This window comes from Pseudopipra pipra, chromosome 9 (assembly GCF_036250125.1).
Source record: "Pseudopipra pipra isolate bDixPip1 chromosome 9, bDixPip1.hap1, whole genome shotgun sequence".
NCBI classification, from domain to species: Eukaryota; Metazoa; Chordata; class Aves; order Passeriformes; family Pipridae; genus Pseudopipra; species Pseudopipra pipra.
In genome coordinates this window covers 7,624,268-7,640,117 of record NC_087557.1, presented here as the reverse complement: position 1 = coordinate 7,640,117, position 15,850 = coordinate 7,624,268, and the positions used below count along the sequence as shown (strand labels likewise).

The following is a 15,850-nucleotide window of genomic DNA, read 5'->3' as shown; positions in this document are numbered from 1 at the left end:
ATTCTTGACTAAGTCAGAATCCCAACTAGTTTGGGAAGGTGTCTCTGTTTGATGGTATTGAAATATTGTAAAAATCAGCACCTTCAGCTGGCTACCTTAGTCAATGGTAAAATGTCTCCTGGCAGTGGACTTGTTGTCTAATATTTGCCTTATAAAAATCAATACACTGTAGGCAGTGTTTCCTATCCCATAACAGCATGGGTTTTGCTTGTTCTGAAAACTGCACTCGTCATCGGAAAGCTACTAAATAAATGAAGATGTACTGCTGGAAGATATGAATTTGCATCAGTGCTTTTCTAGCTCTGTTTGGAAACTAGGTAGGCTGCTTTTGGAAAAGGAGGGTGCTGAGCAGCTTTGTCCATTGACTCTTCTGCCCATTTGCATTATGCCAATGACTCAGATCAGGTCACATTACCAATGTACTGAAATTATTTCCAGGCCATAATTGAACCTTGTACCTCCCAACAAGTCTGTTAAGCGTCAGTAGGTACTCAGGTGATCTGTAATGTGAAACCATTTATTGGCTGTTAAACCAGCCAACCAGCCCTTCTCTTTCCTAGTGACTGACCCAAGCTGCCCCTTCTGTGTTTGGGCATCACCACATTCACAGCTTTGCTGGTGATATCTACCATTTCAGCTGCTCCCACAGTCTGTAAATGTCTCCTGATGTGCTGCTCTGTGACCCATCTGGCTGGGTTATCAAGGAAGGAGGGGCTGAAAATCAACAGTGCCATTTCCAGACGAATGTCATTCCTTGTAAAGAGGCTGGTGATGCACCAAAGGAAGGTGGAGGTGGAGTGCAAAGGGGAGAGTATGACAAAACAGTGACAAGGGACGTGAACCCTGACGTCAGCCAGCCACGCCTTCCTGTAGCTCAGGCCATGGGCCCTCCCCAGCGTGTTCCTCTCTTACCCATCACCCTCATCTGAGTGTCTGCAGGGTAAGTTGGGTCAGTGATCTGATCCCATGGGAAACAAGCCCATCAAAAAAAGAACAATTTCCTGCCCAACCAGCTTGCTCATCCAGCTTCACAGCAGCTGCACAGCTGCTAAATCAGATGCGAGGGCAGAGAGGGACGTGCAGGGACCAGGGAGGGGAGGGAGCGGGGGAGCGTGAGTGTCCTGCTTCCTGGTAAAGCAGCTGCTGTTGGTACGTCAGACCAAAGCGTAACACGAACTCCATATCCTTTGTCTGAGCAAACTTTCCTGAATCCATGCAGCTAGCAACACCCAATGGAAAGCTCACTGAGTGGTGATGCTGTCCCAGCAAAGGCCGTATCCTGTGCCCTGTCAGTCACTCAGTGTGGTGGCACTGGGAAGGATGTGACCAAACAGCTGTCACCCAGCTGGTGATGTCACTCAAGGTCCTTTGATACTCACATTAACAACGTGTTGAGATTTAAAAAAAGATGCCTAAATGTGGCTGGTTTTGGCAAACTGCTATTAAAACAACCCTGTGTATTCATTTGTGGTTATGTCAGTTCCACAAGTGGCTTGTTCCAGGAAAAAGTAATTTGGGCCATATTAAGTCCCACAGGCACAAGTTATGCTTTGTTGTCAGTAAAGCAGCAAAGCAGCTGCATTATTTCTATCCTTGAGGAGTGCAAGCAGTGATGCTCCTGCCACCTCCTTTTGATCTGAAGGGAGGAATATTTCCTATCTGCTGGCAATCTGCTATCAGCTACACCCACACTTCCTTAGTGACAGTTCACCCACGCAACTCTATTGTCCGTGGCACTGAAACCATACAAACCCTGCAGCTGACATGTTCTTTGCATGTAAACAGTACTTTGGTCTCCTCGTACTTGTTTGTTTCTGGTGGCACCAATTCCTGGTCCTCCGGTTGTCACCAGCAGCACCTGCCCAAGCCCAGCCTTCCACTTAAGCAGCTGTGGGAGATGCTCCACCAGTCTGCACTTACTCAGAGGAGCTGCTGCTGTCTTTAGGCATTATTTCCTAACTTGTTGCCTTGTTAGTGACTGCCATCGTTGTTAGTCACTTACTACTTCCTAGTGGAAAATGTGTTCCTCACAGACTCCTCTGCAAGTCCACACTGATTCCACCTGCTCATGTGAAAACTGAGATGACTCTCCCATCCTGAAGCTGCCACTAAAGCCTTTGTTTGGAGGTGATTCACAGGGTTGAAGCAAATGCTTGGCAGGTCTGTCCCCTTCACTAGTGGCCAGCCATCCTCTACAACGTCCTGTTTTGACCATGCTGCCAGCCACGTGGCTGGCCTGGTGGGAATGCTCTGTCTTCCCTAGGGAAGCCACTTCCCGTGCCGAGGGTACTTCTCTTCAATCCCAGTACTCCTGTAATTATGCTAAGCTGCTGGGCTGGAGTCATACTCCTGTTCTAAAAACAGACCGGTCACTGCTGCAGGGCTGTTCCACAGAGGCTCACCATCCTCTGAGGTTTCTAGGTGCTACTTTTGGGAGCTGGCTATTGCAACCTGATTATAGGCATAGTCCCTGCTTTGCTGTTTCAGTTACACTGCATTAGCTGAGACCTTCTGGATGCTCTAGATTGGTATAATTGCCCTGCACAAAGCTGAGGATCTCTATTTAATATTTCCTACTATATTGCTGTGCCTCTTTTATGTGTCACTTTATGAACAGTCAGTGATTGGTTTCCCCATCTCTATCACAGAGTGAGGCAGTGGGGATGAACCTGCTGGGGGCTGTCCAGCCCCTTGTTCAGATGAGGCTGGAGAAGGGCTGTAGTTGTCCCTGGATGCATTGGCAGCCAGCTGGGCAATGATGACATTTCACTGATCTAGTTCTCCCTCTGCAAACCCTTGGCTCTGCAGAGGGCAGGAGTTCAGTGGTGTACTGGGGTTATTTGACACCAGGTCCAACACCTTGCTCAAACACTTCATGAACACTAAAAAAACAGACTTTGCTCAACTAGGCTTTACGTAATAATTACTCCAGGTTAAATACTACAGGCAGGCTGCAGGAGAGGGCATTAGCTGGGGTGTGGGGTACAGCTCATATAGTTGCTGTTTGCTGCTCCTTTCAATACTAGACATTGTCATTAGTTTGTTGCCTTGATAAAAATTTGGTTTTCTCACAGGAAGGAAATTACTGAAAGAGAATAACTGTTTTATGGTGGCCAGTAGAGTTGATTAAGAAAATTATTTCTTCCAATTCCAGCAATGAAAAGGGAAAGCAGGTAGAAGCCACTTTCGGGAGGTTCTCCCACAATCAGCAACCTTGAGAAAAAAAGCACAAAGAGATTTGCTGAAATTCTTGTGTGTGAAGTACCTCCTCCAGAAATTACAGGGCACGAGCACACCAAGAGACCTTTCAGTATGCAAAGGCTGCTTGTTCCAGAGTGTAGTGGGATTTATGCCGTTATATTTTGTTGTTTTCTAACGAAATATACAAAAGCAGAAATTGTTTACAAGTGTGTTTGTGTTTCAGAACACCACACTTCATAAAAATTGTTCCTTAGAGTCAAACAGCTTCAAGACAATACTTTGCAAGTATAATATCTTAGACTGTGGGGAAGAAATACTTGGATGCAGGAAGCGAAAAGGAGAAGAGAGGTTGGCTGGAAGAGAGGGCCGATGCTCTTCAAGCCTTCTCAGGTTTTGTATCTAAACATGTAGCTTAAATATTGTGACCCATTCATGTTGTGTATTTATCTGGCATTTTCTTCTTGAGGGGCTGCTGCTGACCTGTCCTTTTGAAAACAGAGGAACCCTGCCCCAAAACCCAGCAGCCTGCAGGGAAGACAAGTGGCAAAAATGGCATTTCAGTCTGCCCATGGCACCGAAGGCCGCTGGAAGTCCTGTCCTGCCTGGCAGTCATTCCTCCCCGTGCTCAGGCGCCTGGTCCCAGCCCACAGTAGGTATCGGGGAAAACAAACAGCAGGAACCAACCGCAGCCAAGCCAGGAGACAGCTCAGCTCAGCAAACAGACGCACTCCGGCTGGGGAGGCACCAGGGAGGGCAGCCACACACGGCAGATAATCTCTGTGACGCAGGACGAAGCCTGCTGGGAGCGGGGGAAGCCTCCGACATCTGCACATGCCACAGCTGTGATGGCCCCGGGACGGTGGGGACGGCTCTCTCCCAGTGCCCCTTCGCCTCCCAGGCTCAGCCCCATCAGCTCCGGCTGGTCCCAGCAAACCAGTTAATCCTGCTAGCCTTTAAAAACAACAGTTAAGTCAAGAGGGTGCAGGGACAGACCCTCGCTGCCCCTCTGCCATGCCTGTGTCCCGCCATGCTCCCGTTATTTCCATTTCCCTTGGACACCCGCAGCAGCAAAGGAACACACCAGCTCAGTAAACAGCCCGCTCTGCTCCTGAATGTCTTTTCCATATTGGATGGCCGACTTTCTGAGCCCTATAAATATCATATTAGTACCATGTCCCCTGAAAGCCTAAAGTCAGGCTCCCGCCCAAAAAGCTGTGGAGCTGCTCTCTAGTCTAAATCTGTAATGCAGAAACACAACTTATTCCATGAGATCCCAAGTGGGAAAACTGGCTCAGGAACATAAGTACTAATTTATGTCAATTAGATTATCTTGAATGGAATATTTAATATTTTTAATGGAACATTGTTTAATTGCTGCTCATGGGTACTTTGTAGCTGTTGGAAACTCTGATCTAAGTGATTATTTTAATGAAAGATTGCCAAAGGACTCACATATGAAAACTCCTACGTAGAATAACAGTGGGACTGTTTTCCCTGGGCTTCTGTGCTGGCCAGCCCTCATTTTCCAGTTAGGGCACTCAGGGTAATGCCAATTAGCATAGCTACAGAATTGCCTGAGACCAATTGCTTAGGGTGGTCACCACAAACCTGGCTGCAGAACCTCCTCAAAAATAGTCAGCTTTGGGTTTGTGAGCTGATGGGCTCTGGCTCAGTGCAGGAACCCTCAGAAAAGGATTTCTTTCTATTTGTGTCAGGACCTTGAGGCCACTAATGGGCCCTGACCAGCCCCACCTGACCCCCCACCTGCTGCACATTGGCTGGGGCTCCATTTAAGCTCAGCCTCTCTCTTTCCTCTGAATTTGTTGTAGGCACAACCTTACATCTAGCTCTTGCTCCAGGATGGATTAAGGACTTATGCTGCAGGTATGTCTGTCACCAGTCTTGTTTCTGGCCAGTCTCTGGGATGGACTTTGGGTCGATGTAGAAGCCGTGCTGCCAGTTCTATTCCCATCTCCTGCTGTCCCCTGGCACATGTGAGCTGGTAGGCACACCAGAAATTCCTGTGTTGGTGGGATAAAGGAAGAGCTATTGGTAATGTTTTACCACCAGAAGGAAGTTGAATTTGGGACACTGTCCCAGATTCTTATCAGGTTTTCCCTCTTGAGTCACAGTAAGTCAAATCTGAGGGGAAAAAAAAAAATCCACGGAGATCCTAGAACTACTTCTAAAGGTCACTTTTCCTCCATGCAAGTTGCCAGATTATGAAGTCTCATCCAAGAAACCCTTCCACACACGTGCATGTGAGCCTATAAAGCCCTTCAAGCTATCATTAGTGTCCCCTTCTTCAAAAGGAGATCTAGAATTTCATGTGGAAAAGCAGATTGATTTTATTTATAGTCTCAGCATATAGTTCAGCCACAATACACAAACACATGGAGCAAGAGCCCTGTGTTGCCCTTTGTTTACTGCATGGCATTGCTTTCCCATTCGGCTGCAGTGGTGAATCATCATCACTGTTTAGCTCACCCTGTTCTCAGAGGTCCTCTCCAGTCTTTGACCTGATGAGGGTCAGCTGCTTTGGTGGTGTGTTTTAGCAGTTTAATTTACATGTTGCCTCTTGACAGCATGGAGGACTCTCCTTCAGCTTGCCCTATGCTGCAGTGTCATCACAAGCCCTCAAAAACCCAAGCTGCTGCCGGATGTGGGCAGTTGAAACTCCTGACCTAGTTTCCCAAAATCATGTGGTTGGCCTAGAAAATTAGATTTTTTTGCTTTTTTAAAGAGATTGTTTAGTCTTTGCATTAAGTTGTGGTTTAGGAACTTACTAGAGATGCTCCAGTTGTAGGTTTCAATTTTTCTTCATTATCATAAGGGTGAGAGGTGGTGTTTTTTTGTGATACAACAGCAGGGGGAATTGCTTGCCCCTAGCAGCTAAGAAAAGCACCACATATTGTGAGACTGTAGTTGAAAAACAGTGATGGATGGATGGATGGTTAAAAGTTGCATTTATTCTAGATTTGCTGGTGTTTCTCAGCAGTTCTGGTTACTCAGACTGTATGTGCCAGTATGAGGTGTGTTAGGAGGCTGGCATCGGCTTGCCTGGGATCAGACAGGGCTTGCTGTGCAGCTGAAGCCTGCACCAGGGTGCTGGGCTGCCTTCCTACAAATGCCTACTTCTCACTCCTCAGCTCTTTGTAATATTTCCTTTTCCTATCTATGCTAAGCTTGTTTACAGACTTGTTCAGGTTCTGTGCTCCTTTGCAGCTACCCACTGAGATCTCTTCTTATTTTCCTGCCTGGGAGGCTCCAGCCTATATCCCAAATAGGCCTGGAGCTGTTTTATAACCTTATGGAAGCTAAAAAAGGGATGGTGCTCTGGCCAGCTGTTTAGCAGCACCCACACCTTGGCCTGCACCCTCCTTTTGCTGTTCCCAGACCAGTCTTTTCCCTGGCATTGTGGTGTGTTTGGCTGTGAGCACCCAGTGGGACTGGAGGGTATGTGAATGTTTGGATGGGCGGTGGGGGAATGAGCAGTTTATTATTTGTTGTCATTGGATACTGACACTAGAGTACCAATTTTAACTGCAGCTGTAAGGCTGCCCAGAGCACAGAACCAGCATCTCTTAAAGCAATCATGTTTTCTTTATTTCCCCAGGAAATGTTCATAGTAATCTCTTGGGTTGCAGCATTCCCAAAGTGGCTGTAGTACCCTTTTTCTGGTGAAGCTTACTCCTGGGAGTTGGGGAAAACAAGGCTCTGATAAAAAAATGGAAAAGCTGCAACTGGAAGCAATGTTGTATGAACAGATCTATTGTACTGTACTAAGTTGTTTTTGGTTTTTTTTTGCCATTGATACACCAAATAGTTTTGCTGCACAGCTTAGCCTTGCAGCCAGGGCTCTCCAAGGCTGCAGACAGACTGTGCCAGGGCCCCAGCATGGCTTGCTTGGTTTTCCACCCCAGTGGCATGGCCTGTGGAAGCTACAGAGCTGCCTGCATGGCCTTCCTAGGGCTCAATATTCATGATTCAGATTTTAAAAATACACAAGGACAGCCCTCAGGCAGGGATGCCAAGCCTAACGGCCCCACCTAATTTCCCCTTGAAATACATGCTGTGCTATAAGTAGTTCAAGCACCTGCTGAAACTAGAAATGTTTCTTTCCTTAAAACCAGACACCAGCAGTGGTTAATTACCACATCCCAAATTGGCACAGATTAGTTCAGCTTCACTGAAGCCAATGAAGCTTCATGGAATTATTCCTGCTCTGGCTCTGAGTCATTAATAGGTATACTTCTGGCTATTTTCCTCTTTGGATTATTTTGTTATACTAGGAAAGCAATTATCAGCCCAAATCTGTTTTTCCTGGTTAGTAAAAAAAAAACAAAATCCTCTGTTGCAATAAATTATTGGACTGAGGGGTTTTTTTGTGCTTCCTTTATGTGGACTTAACTGATCAGCAAATGTAGCTGTATGAGAGCCAGCTCTAAAAGCCCCAGAAATGGGGCTATAGCAAGGTGGGGGATGTACCAAATTTATTTCCATGCATAGAGTCAGGATAGTAGATAGACATATGTGTATCTGTACATATACATGTACTATACATAGAATCATCATATAATCATAGAATGGGTTGGGTTGGAAGAGACCTTAAAAGATTATCTAGTTCCAAACCCCTGCCACAGGCAGGGACACCCTTCACTAGATCGGGTTGCTCAGAGCTCCATCCAGCCTGGCCTTGAACACCTGCAGGGATGGGGCATCTACAGCTTCTCTGGACAACCTGTTCCAGTGTCTCATCACCCTCACAGCAAAGAGGGTCCTCCTAATATCTAATTTAAGCCTACTCTCTCTTAGTTTTAATCCATTCCCCCTTGTCCTGTCACTACATGCTCTTGTGTAAAATTCCTCTGTGTCTTTCGTGTAGGCTCATTCCTGCAATGTACGTATACAGACATGAAGTAGTTGCTTTTGAACAGTCCTTCCATGTGTAATTGAAGTGGAAAATCCCGTCGTTATAATTTCTTGATGCTTGGAGAAGTGGACTCTTACAGAAGTGACTGCTGTGGATATATGTGAAATGAGCAATTAAAAGCTGTGACCTGAGGATCGGAGTCAGGGAGCCAGGACCTGAACAGACCTAATGTTCAGATGCCAAAAAACTCATAAACTAGGGACTGGTTTTGGAAGTTTTGGGTTTGGATTTTGTCCAAAAAGCTAGCATGAAATAATGATGACCAGTAACTTTCCCTCTAAGAAGCACTAACCTAGCTGGGAGTCAAATGCCTTTATTGTAGTAGTGCCTCTACTGAACCTTTACAGATTTTGCAGCCTGATACTAAAGTCCTCCTAAGTCCTTTCTGAAGCAGAAAGAAAGTGTAGTACTGTGGGTGCCTGCATTCCAAATGGCATCCTGTGACCTCCAGCAATACTGCTGCTCTCTATTTGATCTGTCATCCTGTGTAGCCCTACCTGTGCCTTGTACTGTCCTAGACATTGTTTTCACAGATGTGTTTAAGACAGAGGATGTGATATAACGTGTCCTCTGCTAAGCTTTCAAGCTCTGAAGATTTTTATTCTGTTGAAAAAAAACCAAACAGAACACTCTCTTCATAGATTAAGAACTAACTTCTTTAAAATTAGTCCTATTAAGATCTCCCCTAGGTCCCCCAATCTCAGTACTTTGGAGTCCAGTGCCAGATAGTATATATCTGTGTGTGCTAAACAAATCAAGCAAAAGCAGCTTTGTATCAAAATAGTTTATTAAAAACAATAAAACTTCACTGAAGCTTGCTGTCCTCGAGACAGAATTATGACATTGCAGCATTCAACACAATCATAATCCACATATAAATATAATACTATACATCTCCTGTTTGCCTTGGCCACGCTCTGCCCTCAGTCTGGCCCCATGCAGCCCTGCTGAGACAACTCAGCCCTGCATACTTTAGTTGCAGAACCTGTTCCTCTGGGAACTGAGCTATGTCCCTTCCTCACCCCACGCTGCACAGTGCTGTTACTGTCTGCAGGTTGCACAGAAACCCAGCACAGCTCGTGGCAGCTCGAGGCAGTTCACAGAACCGGTGTGAACACACCGAGCGACTGACAACAGCAACGCTGGTTGATGTTTAGGAAAGATAAATAGGCAACCAATTACTCAAGTTCCCAGCACCGCCCAACTGCAGAGAGCAGCTTGTGTTGAGAAGAAGGAAGCTCTGTTTGGACCTGCCGCGTTGCTCCTCAGCCGTGACAGAAGGGCTCCTACACGGTGCGGTTTTGTCTGATGCGTGGAGTCAGTTCTCGTGGCAGCACTGGCAGAGAAGGGCACTGCCAGCAGCTGGCTGGCACACTCCTGCCATCACCCCTGAACATCTCCAAGCATCACTCTTGGCCATCAGCTCTGCACCACAGTTGGTATTAGTCCTTGCACGGTGGCAAACAGACTGAGTGCTCAGTGTCTCAGTCTTTTGGGTCAGGATGCTGCCATGAGCTGTGGCTTTGTTTTCTCACTAGCTGAGAGGCTGCTTCTTCTTCTCCATTGCTCATGTCCCCTGGGCTGCTCTGGTGATGGGTGTCTTCTTGCACAGTTCCTGATAGAACTCAGACTCCAAAAACCGTGGGTATGAGTTATTCTCCATTAAGCTGTAAACCCTCTTCTGCGCCGCACTGAAACAGGTATGCGTGGCTTCTTGAATATTCTGTGCAATCATGTTCTTGGTTTGGAAGTCTATGTTTATCTGAAATAGAGAAAGAAGGACATTTACTTCTCAGAACTGAATTCAAGTAAGTATAATACACAATACAATTTCTGAAGAGGTAAAAAAGGCAAGACCCTGTTATTACGGGGTCAAATTAACAAAGCTTTAAGAAAATTCTTCTTTTACACAAAACCCAAAGTAGTTCAGATACTTGTCTTTTCTCAGTTAAAATGGAAGTGCTCTGAAACACTGCTTGTGCCATTTTCCAGTTTGGTGAAAAGGCAGTTCGGGAGAGAGTTGCATTCAGACACAGATATTGACACTGAGGTATGTACAGTGCAGTTTGACATCTGTATCTTAACGTGAGTTCAAAGAAGTAAAGGCTGCAAGAACTCACAGAATAGAGCACAAGTTTAGTCAGGTTTTCTTTACCTCTTTGGGAGCCTCCTTTTCAATGAAGTCATTGTAGATTTTTTTTGCTTTCGATGTCAGCTTCTGGGGTGACTTGGTTTTCTTGAAGTCCTCGCAGGCCAACCAGAACTCGATGTTCTCTTCACAGAACTCAGACTTCAGAAAAGCTCGGAAAGCAGCAAGACCATCTAGGGAAAGGAGAAGGGGAAAGCCACTGTCAGTTAACTACTTCAGGAAGCTTGAATTTACCCACTATTCACATCTGTTTCTATGGAAATGTATTGCTGTAAGTCTGTTATTTTCAGGGATATCATGGCAATAAAAAAATGTCCCCATTTATGCATGCAAGCAAGTTAAAGCTCTAACAGCTTGGCAGGCTTCACTTTGAGTTAGCCATTTTTTAGGGAAGCACAAAAAATGAAAGCCATTTCTAGTTGGTATGTTCCTTCTTGCAAAGCCTAAGTATACATAAAAACCCCACTTCTCTCTAGATAAGACCGCCTGTGTTAACCTTTACACTGCAGTAAATATGACTGCTGCAGAACTCTGGAATATTCTTTCAATGGAAAGGATGACTCAAGTTCAAAGAGCAAATAGTAGTACTATTTCTTAGAGCTTTTGCTTTGCTGTTGAATGCTGCTGCTTGTAGAGCTAAAGTAAAGCCCTGAGATCACTGAACTTCTGTGTTGCAGAATTCTTCTCATGTTACTGGAAGACATTTGTCTTGGTTATGCAGTGAGCTCAGGGAACAAATGCTCTTTTCACATTTGGCAAAGCCAAGCTGATATTTTTGATTTTAGCTAACGGGTTACAGAAAAAAAAATCCACTATAGTGAGGTATTCTTTGGTTTACTATTAGTTTACAATTTTTTAAAGAACACTTCTGTGAGTTTTGGCTTTAAACTGCTCAAAGCATTTCACTTGCAAGACCAGAATCAAAGCTATTTACATAAACATGTACAATGCTGACATAGAAGGAAGCAATCTCTTACAGACACATAAACTTCACCATCCCTTTGCTCCTGAATGTTTCTTTTTGAAGACAAACTTACATTTGTTAGCAAGAAGTTCATCAAAGGCTTCTGACCACAGCTGGGCTTCTTCAGGGGAAGGTCTGCAGAAAGAGAGGGAGAATATCAGACTCCACTGCTCAAGGTTTACTGGTTTTATAGAACACTCGAGTTATTTAAACAAACTTTCTTTCTCGTAACTTACCTGAAGTAGTTGCGGTGTTTCCCTGCCTTCTTAGATTTCCTTTTATTAGAATTAGAAGAGTTCTGCAGGAAATAGCTCAGTCTTGTTTTCCAATCTTTAATGCTGCAAGAAAGAAGAGGGAGAGAAGCCTGTTAAAAATGACAGCTCTCAGAGCTCTAGGCACCAGCCAAGAGCAGCAGTAATTTTCCTCAGATGGCTTTGCCAGTTCTGTACCCAGAGTCACCCACAGCACCCCGAGGGCGAGGAAACGATTTCCCCCCACCCCTCCTTCCACTCAAACAACAGGTTCGCCCGGGGAACCCGTTCGAAAGGGAGCTCCGGGCGAGGGGACTCACATCGTTCTCTTCATCCTGCCCTTCTCCGCCTCCTCCGCCTCGCTGCGGCGGCGGCCGCCCCGCTCCATGCGCCCGCCGTGCTGCACCGCCAGGAACAGCGCGCTCTGCATCGCGATCGCACCGGCACCACCGCGCCCGCTCCGCCGCCGCCAGCACTTATAGCCCGGCGGGAGCGGGCGGGGCCCCCGCGGCACGGAGGGAGGGATGGCAGGCGGGAGGGAGGTGCTCCGGGCTGGGCTGCGGGGGGAGCGAGCGAGGGAGGGGGACGGGGCTGGATGTCTTTTCCCATTATAGGAAAGTTCGCCTCCCCCCAGGATCACGTCTTTTTTTTTCCCCTTTATTTTGTTTTTCCTTACTTCTCTTCCCCCCTTTTTCTTTTTCTTCTTTTATTTTTTGGGGGTTTTTTTCCTTCCTTGCTCAGCCTGCCGTGCTAACGTCTTCTTGGAACGCTTTCAGCAAAGGGCTGGCTGTCCCCTCCTTTCCATCACTCAGAAATGCACCCTGCATTTGTGCAGGTGGTTTTTTTGTGTGTGTTTTGTTTCAAGGTTATTCAGATTTTTGGGTATGGTCAGCATACGGAAAAGCGTAAGGAAGGAGTTAGCTACGTTTCTTAAAAATAATGAAGTGACCCTAAGTTTGAGCATACGGTATTTTTGATGTCACCCCTCTGCTAACCCAGGCTGTCCAGCCCTTCAGTCGTCTGTTCGCACACGTGTTTTAGCTCTGTACAGTGTTGCCACCTACCAGTGAGTTGTGTAAATTACTCCCAGCGCTCGAAGTTGAAGTCGCACTGACTCGAGCCTTCAGCCTGTTGAAAAGGCCATGTGGTCCTTCTCAGTGGTGTCCAGCTGGAGGGTATCATGTCCAAAGAATTTGGATTTAGGAACCATGTGAGTTTTACTTTAACCTACCCTGCTTTTCTACTCGTTTCTGTGCACGTCTTCCTTTCCACAGTGCTGTAGAGCACATCTTTCTTGCCATAAAAAGCAGTGTTCAGAGAAACTGTTAGACTCCCAAAACACTGGCTGTCTTTAACACAACCACGGAGCACAAATGTCTGAACCTTTTAGGTAATTACTGTAGTCTTATAACCTCTCAGTGTGCTGAACACTCACAAAGCTGCACAAAGGTATTTTGCTTTAAATGAGATGTCTGGAGAAATGTCATTTAATTTCTGACAGCATTTAAACAAGCATGCTTTCCAGTGCTGCTGATGGTAAGTTCTTTGCAGTATATATATTGGTGTTCTGATAGGAAAATAAAGTTCCATCCTCTAAATTTTACCAAGTCCCTTTAAATGATTTTTGCAACAGGTAGCTCTTAGTCCTGTGTATGGTATGTACATTTTTTTAAAGGGAAATTATTGTGACGGTGGTTACCATGGGAAGGGAGGAAGTGTGAAAACACCAACAGAGGTAAGGCTCTAAGTGCTGTAAAAGCATGTGTTCCAGAAACTTTATGGGGGGAACTTGCCAAAGAAAAGACCAGGGCAGGCAGTGCCTGTGTGATGGATGGACCCGTGCTGACTCGTTCCCAGGCGCTTCCATCGTCATTTGCTTCCAGTGCCAGGGTCAGCTGAGCTGTGCAGCTGCGAGTGATTTGGGCAGGAGCTCGCCAGGAGCTGCTGAACAGCCTGTAACACACGTGGGGACGGGAACAGGGAACAGGGAACACACTCTGCACGTGCGAACCTGACAGCGGGCGGCCCCTGGCTGGGGGACGGGCTGTCTTAGAATTACAGATAGAAACTCAGCCCTGGGGCATAACCCAGACTGGAGCCTTTGCAAAGGATCAAGTGCTGATCAAGGAGAACAGCACGTCCTCACCTGCCACCTCATTTGTAGGTTTCCCCAGTTTTGAACCTGGTTTCAAGTTTCTTTCACCTGATTCTCAGAGTTGAATGTGGGAAAATGTGCCAAATATTGGGAGGTTGAAAACGTTAAAGTCTAGTAAGCAGCAGTAAGGTTTGGTTTGGTTAAACATTGATATTCTGGGAGCTTACCCATAGCACACCAGAGATCCTGCTCATGTTTGAAGCCTGACAAAATGTTTTCTTGTTGGTACCTGCAAGGGTAGAGCTGGGATACTCCCAGCATCTGCCAAGTTGTCAAGTTGGCAGTAGACAGCATATGGAAAATTGCAGCATGAATCATGTATTTATCTGCTACTTTTTGTTTCAAACTTTTTAATTGCTTCTTTCAGAAACCCATAAAATGGGAAGTGCCAGTTAAGGAAGGTAGTTATAATCTGTAATCATTCAACAAGTGAAAAAAACAGGTAAAAAATAAGCTGAATATGGAATTGGGAGGTTAGATGGTCTTATAAATCATACTTATGGTAACACTTGGTTTAAAAACTATTTAGATTAAAATTGAATTTTGTTGGCTGCCTTAAGATATATCTTTTGTTTATATATTTATTATACTTTTAAAGCATGGATTTTGCTGCACCTCCATCTCGTGATTCCTTTCGTTGGGAACGGGGCTGCGTGACTCAAAGCAGCACCCAGAGCAGCACTGCAGACCTGTCTGTGGGTGTGCTGACCTCTACCCTTTCAAAACAGGGAAGCTCTTGGTAGCTGAGGACAAATGCAAACATAGTGCCAAAGCCTCTCCTTTAGATCCCCCTCAAAGCTTCAGTCTATTTCTGTAACTAAACTGGTTGGCAAGAGGCAGGGCCCATGGAAAGTGATGGGAGGGGGGAGCCTGTAGCCAAACTTTGCTGTCGAAGTTGGTGACAGATTTGCTATTGCCTGCAGTGAAATCTGATGTCAGACATTTAATGGCACAAGCACTCACCCTGGAGATCACACTTCTCTTTTCAGAGGCTTTCTTGAGAATGTTCTGTTCTTTTTCTGCTTATATGATTCCTGCGGGCATCAGAGATGGCTGGATGTACAGAGGACTGTAACATATGCAATAAACAACCAGGATGGAAGATTAGGTTTTTTCCATCTCAGTTACGTTGTATGTTGCAATAGCCACGCTGATCTTTTTCAAGTCCCCAGTGAGTAGCTGTTCTCACTGCATGATACTTAAATCCGTGTCTGCATTTTTTGAAATGCCAGCCCTTGTTTCTTTCTTTTACTTGGCTGAGAGGACATAGGAAAAATTATCCAAAGACTTTATAGCTGAGTTTCATAAAGCCAAGAGGGTAGAATATGCTCTTGCATGGTAGTCCAAACCATGGGTTAGTTATTTGAGGGATGCTGAAAAAATTATATTCAAAAGAAGAAACAAGATGTTGAGCGATGACTTTTTGTTTTGTAATGCAAATTACACAGGTGACTTTCCTGTACTTTAATTGTTCTTGAGCTTCCAGTCCTGTTGCTGTGTCTGCGAGATGGTTCATGTAGGCATCAGAACAGGAGATCAGCGACTCACACCACTGTGCTGCTTCTAAAAGCACTGTGACCCTCTGTTCTTATCTCTCTTTTAAGCTGTGTCTTCTCTGAAGTGCAGGGGACTGATCTGTATCAGTACAAAGGGGCATGGAGGTACCCAGCTATGGGGGGAAGGGATCTACTTCTCTGCCATGCACTGTTAAATAATAGCAACCAAGCATGGGCTGTATGGTATTCATTTCTAGATGAATGTTATGATTATGAATATTAAAATTGCCACTCTGATTTTTTTTGTGTGTAAGTGAAGAAGTTTAATCCTGTTCATTCCATTCTGCCTTTCTAGTCCGTGTTACAATTTCAATTACATGTAGTAGGGGGTGTTGGGGTTTGTTTGGTTTTGGGTTTTTTTTTTTTTGGTGGGCTTTTTTTGTGGTTGTTTTGGGGTTTTGTTTTACTTTTAGTTATTTATTTTTATTGTTTCTTTGTTTGGGCTTTTTTAATTGCTTGAAGCTTGCTGAAGTCAAGTTGTTGCATTCTTTGGCTTTGGCCCTGCAGGCTGTGCCTGTTGGGCTGTTGTACTTCCCCCGGTATTATTTTCCAGTCATAAAGCCGAAAACGTGCAAATCATCAGAAGCCATTCCTGGATCTAAATTTAGCACTACTATGGATTAACACTAAGGCTTGACCAA

The 15,850-nt window shown here is 45.4% G+C and overlaps 1 protein-coding gene across 1 annotated transcript; it reads right to left on the bottom strand.

Moving 5' to 3' along the window:
- Nucleotides 1–8,903: 8,903 nt before the first annotated feature.
- Nucleotides 8,904–11,967, bottom strand: RGS2 (regulator of G protein signaling 2). The gene is made up of 5 exons (XM_064664428.1): nt 11,819–11,967; nt 11,484–11,585; nt 11,321–11,382; nt 10,290–10,456; nt 8,904–9,896 (listed from the first exon to the last, which is right to left on the bottom strand). The coding sequence occupies exons 1-5, from the start codon at nt 11,926–11,928 to the stop codon at nt 9,702–9,704; spliced, it is 636 nt and encodes a 211-aa protein (XP_064520498.1). The 5' UTR covers nt 11,929–11,967; the 3' UTR covers nt 8,904–9,701.
- Between the last annotated feature and the right edge of the window lie 3,883 nt (nt 11,968–15,850).

Excerpts from the sequence above, each read along its gene's own strand:
- RGS2 (XM_064664428.1), bottom strand. The coding sequence starts at position 11,928 with ATGCAGAGCGCGCTGTTCCTGGCGGTGCAGCACGGCGGGCGCATGGAG. Across the intron at positions 11,383-11,483 it reads AAACACCGCAACTACTTCAG|ACCTTCCCCTGAAGAAGCCC; the intron begins GTAAGTTACGAG and ends CTCTTTCTGCAG. Across the intron at positions 10,457-11,320 it reads TGAACTTCTTGCTAACAAAT|ATGGTCTTGCTGCTTTCCGA; the intron begins GTAAGTTTGTCT and ends TCCTTTCCCTAG.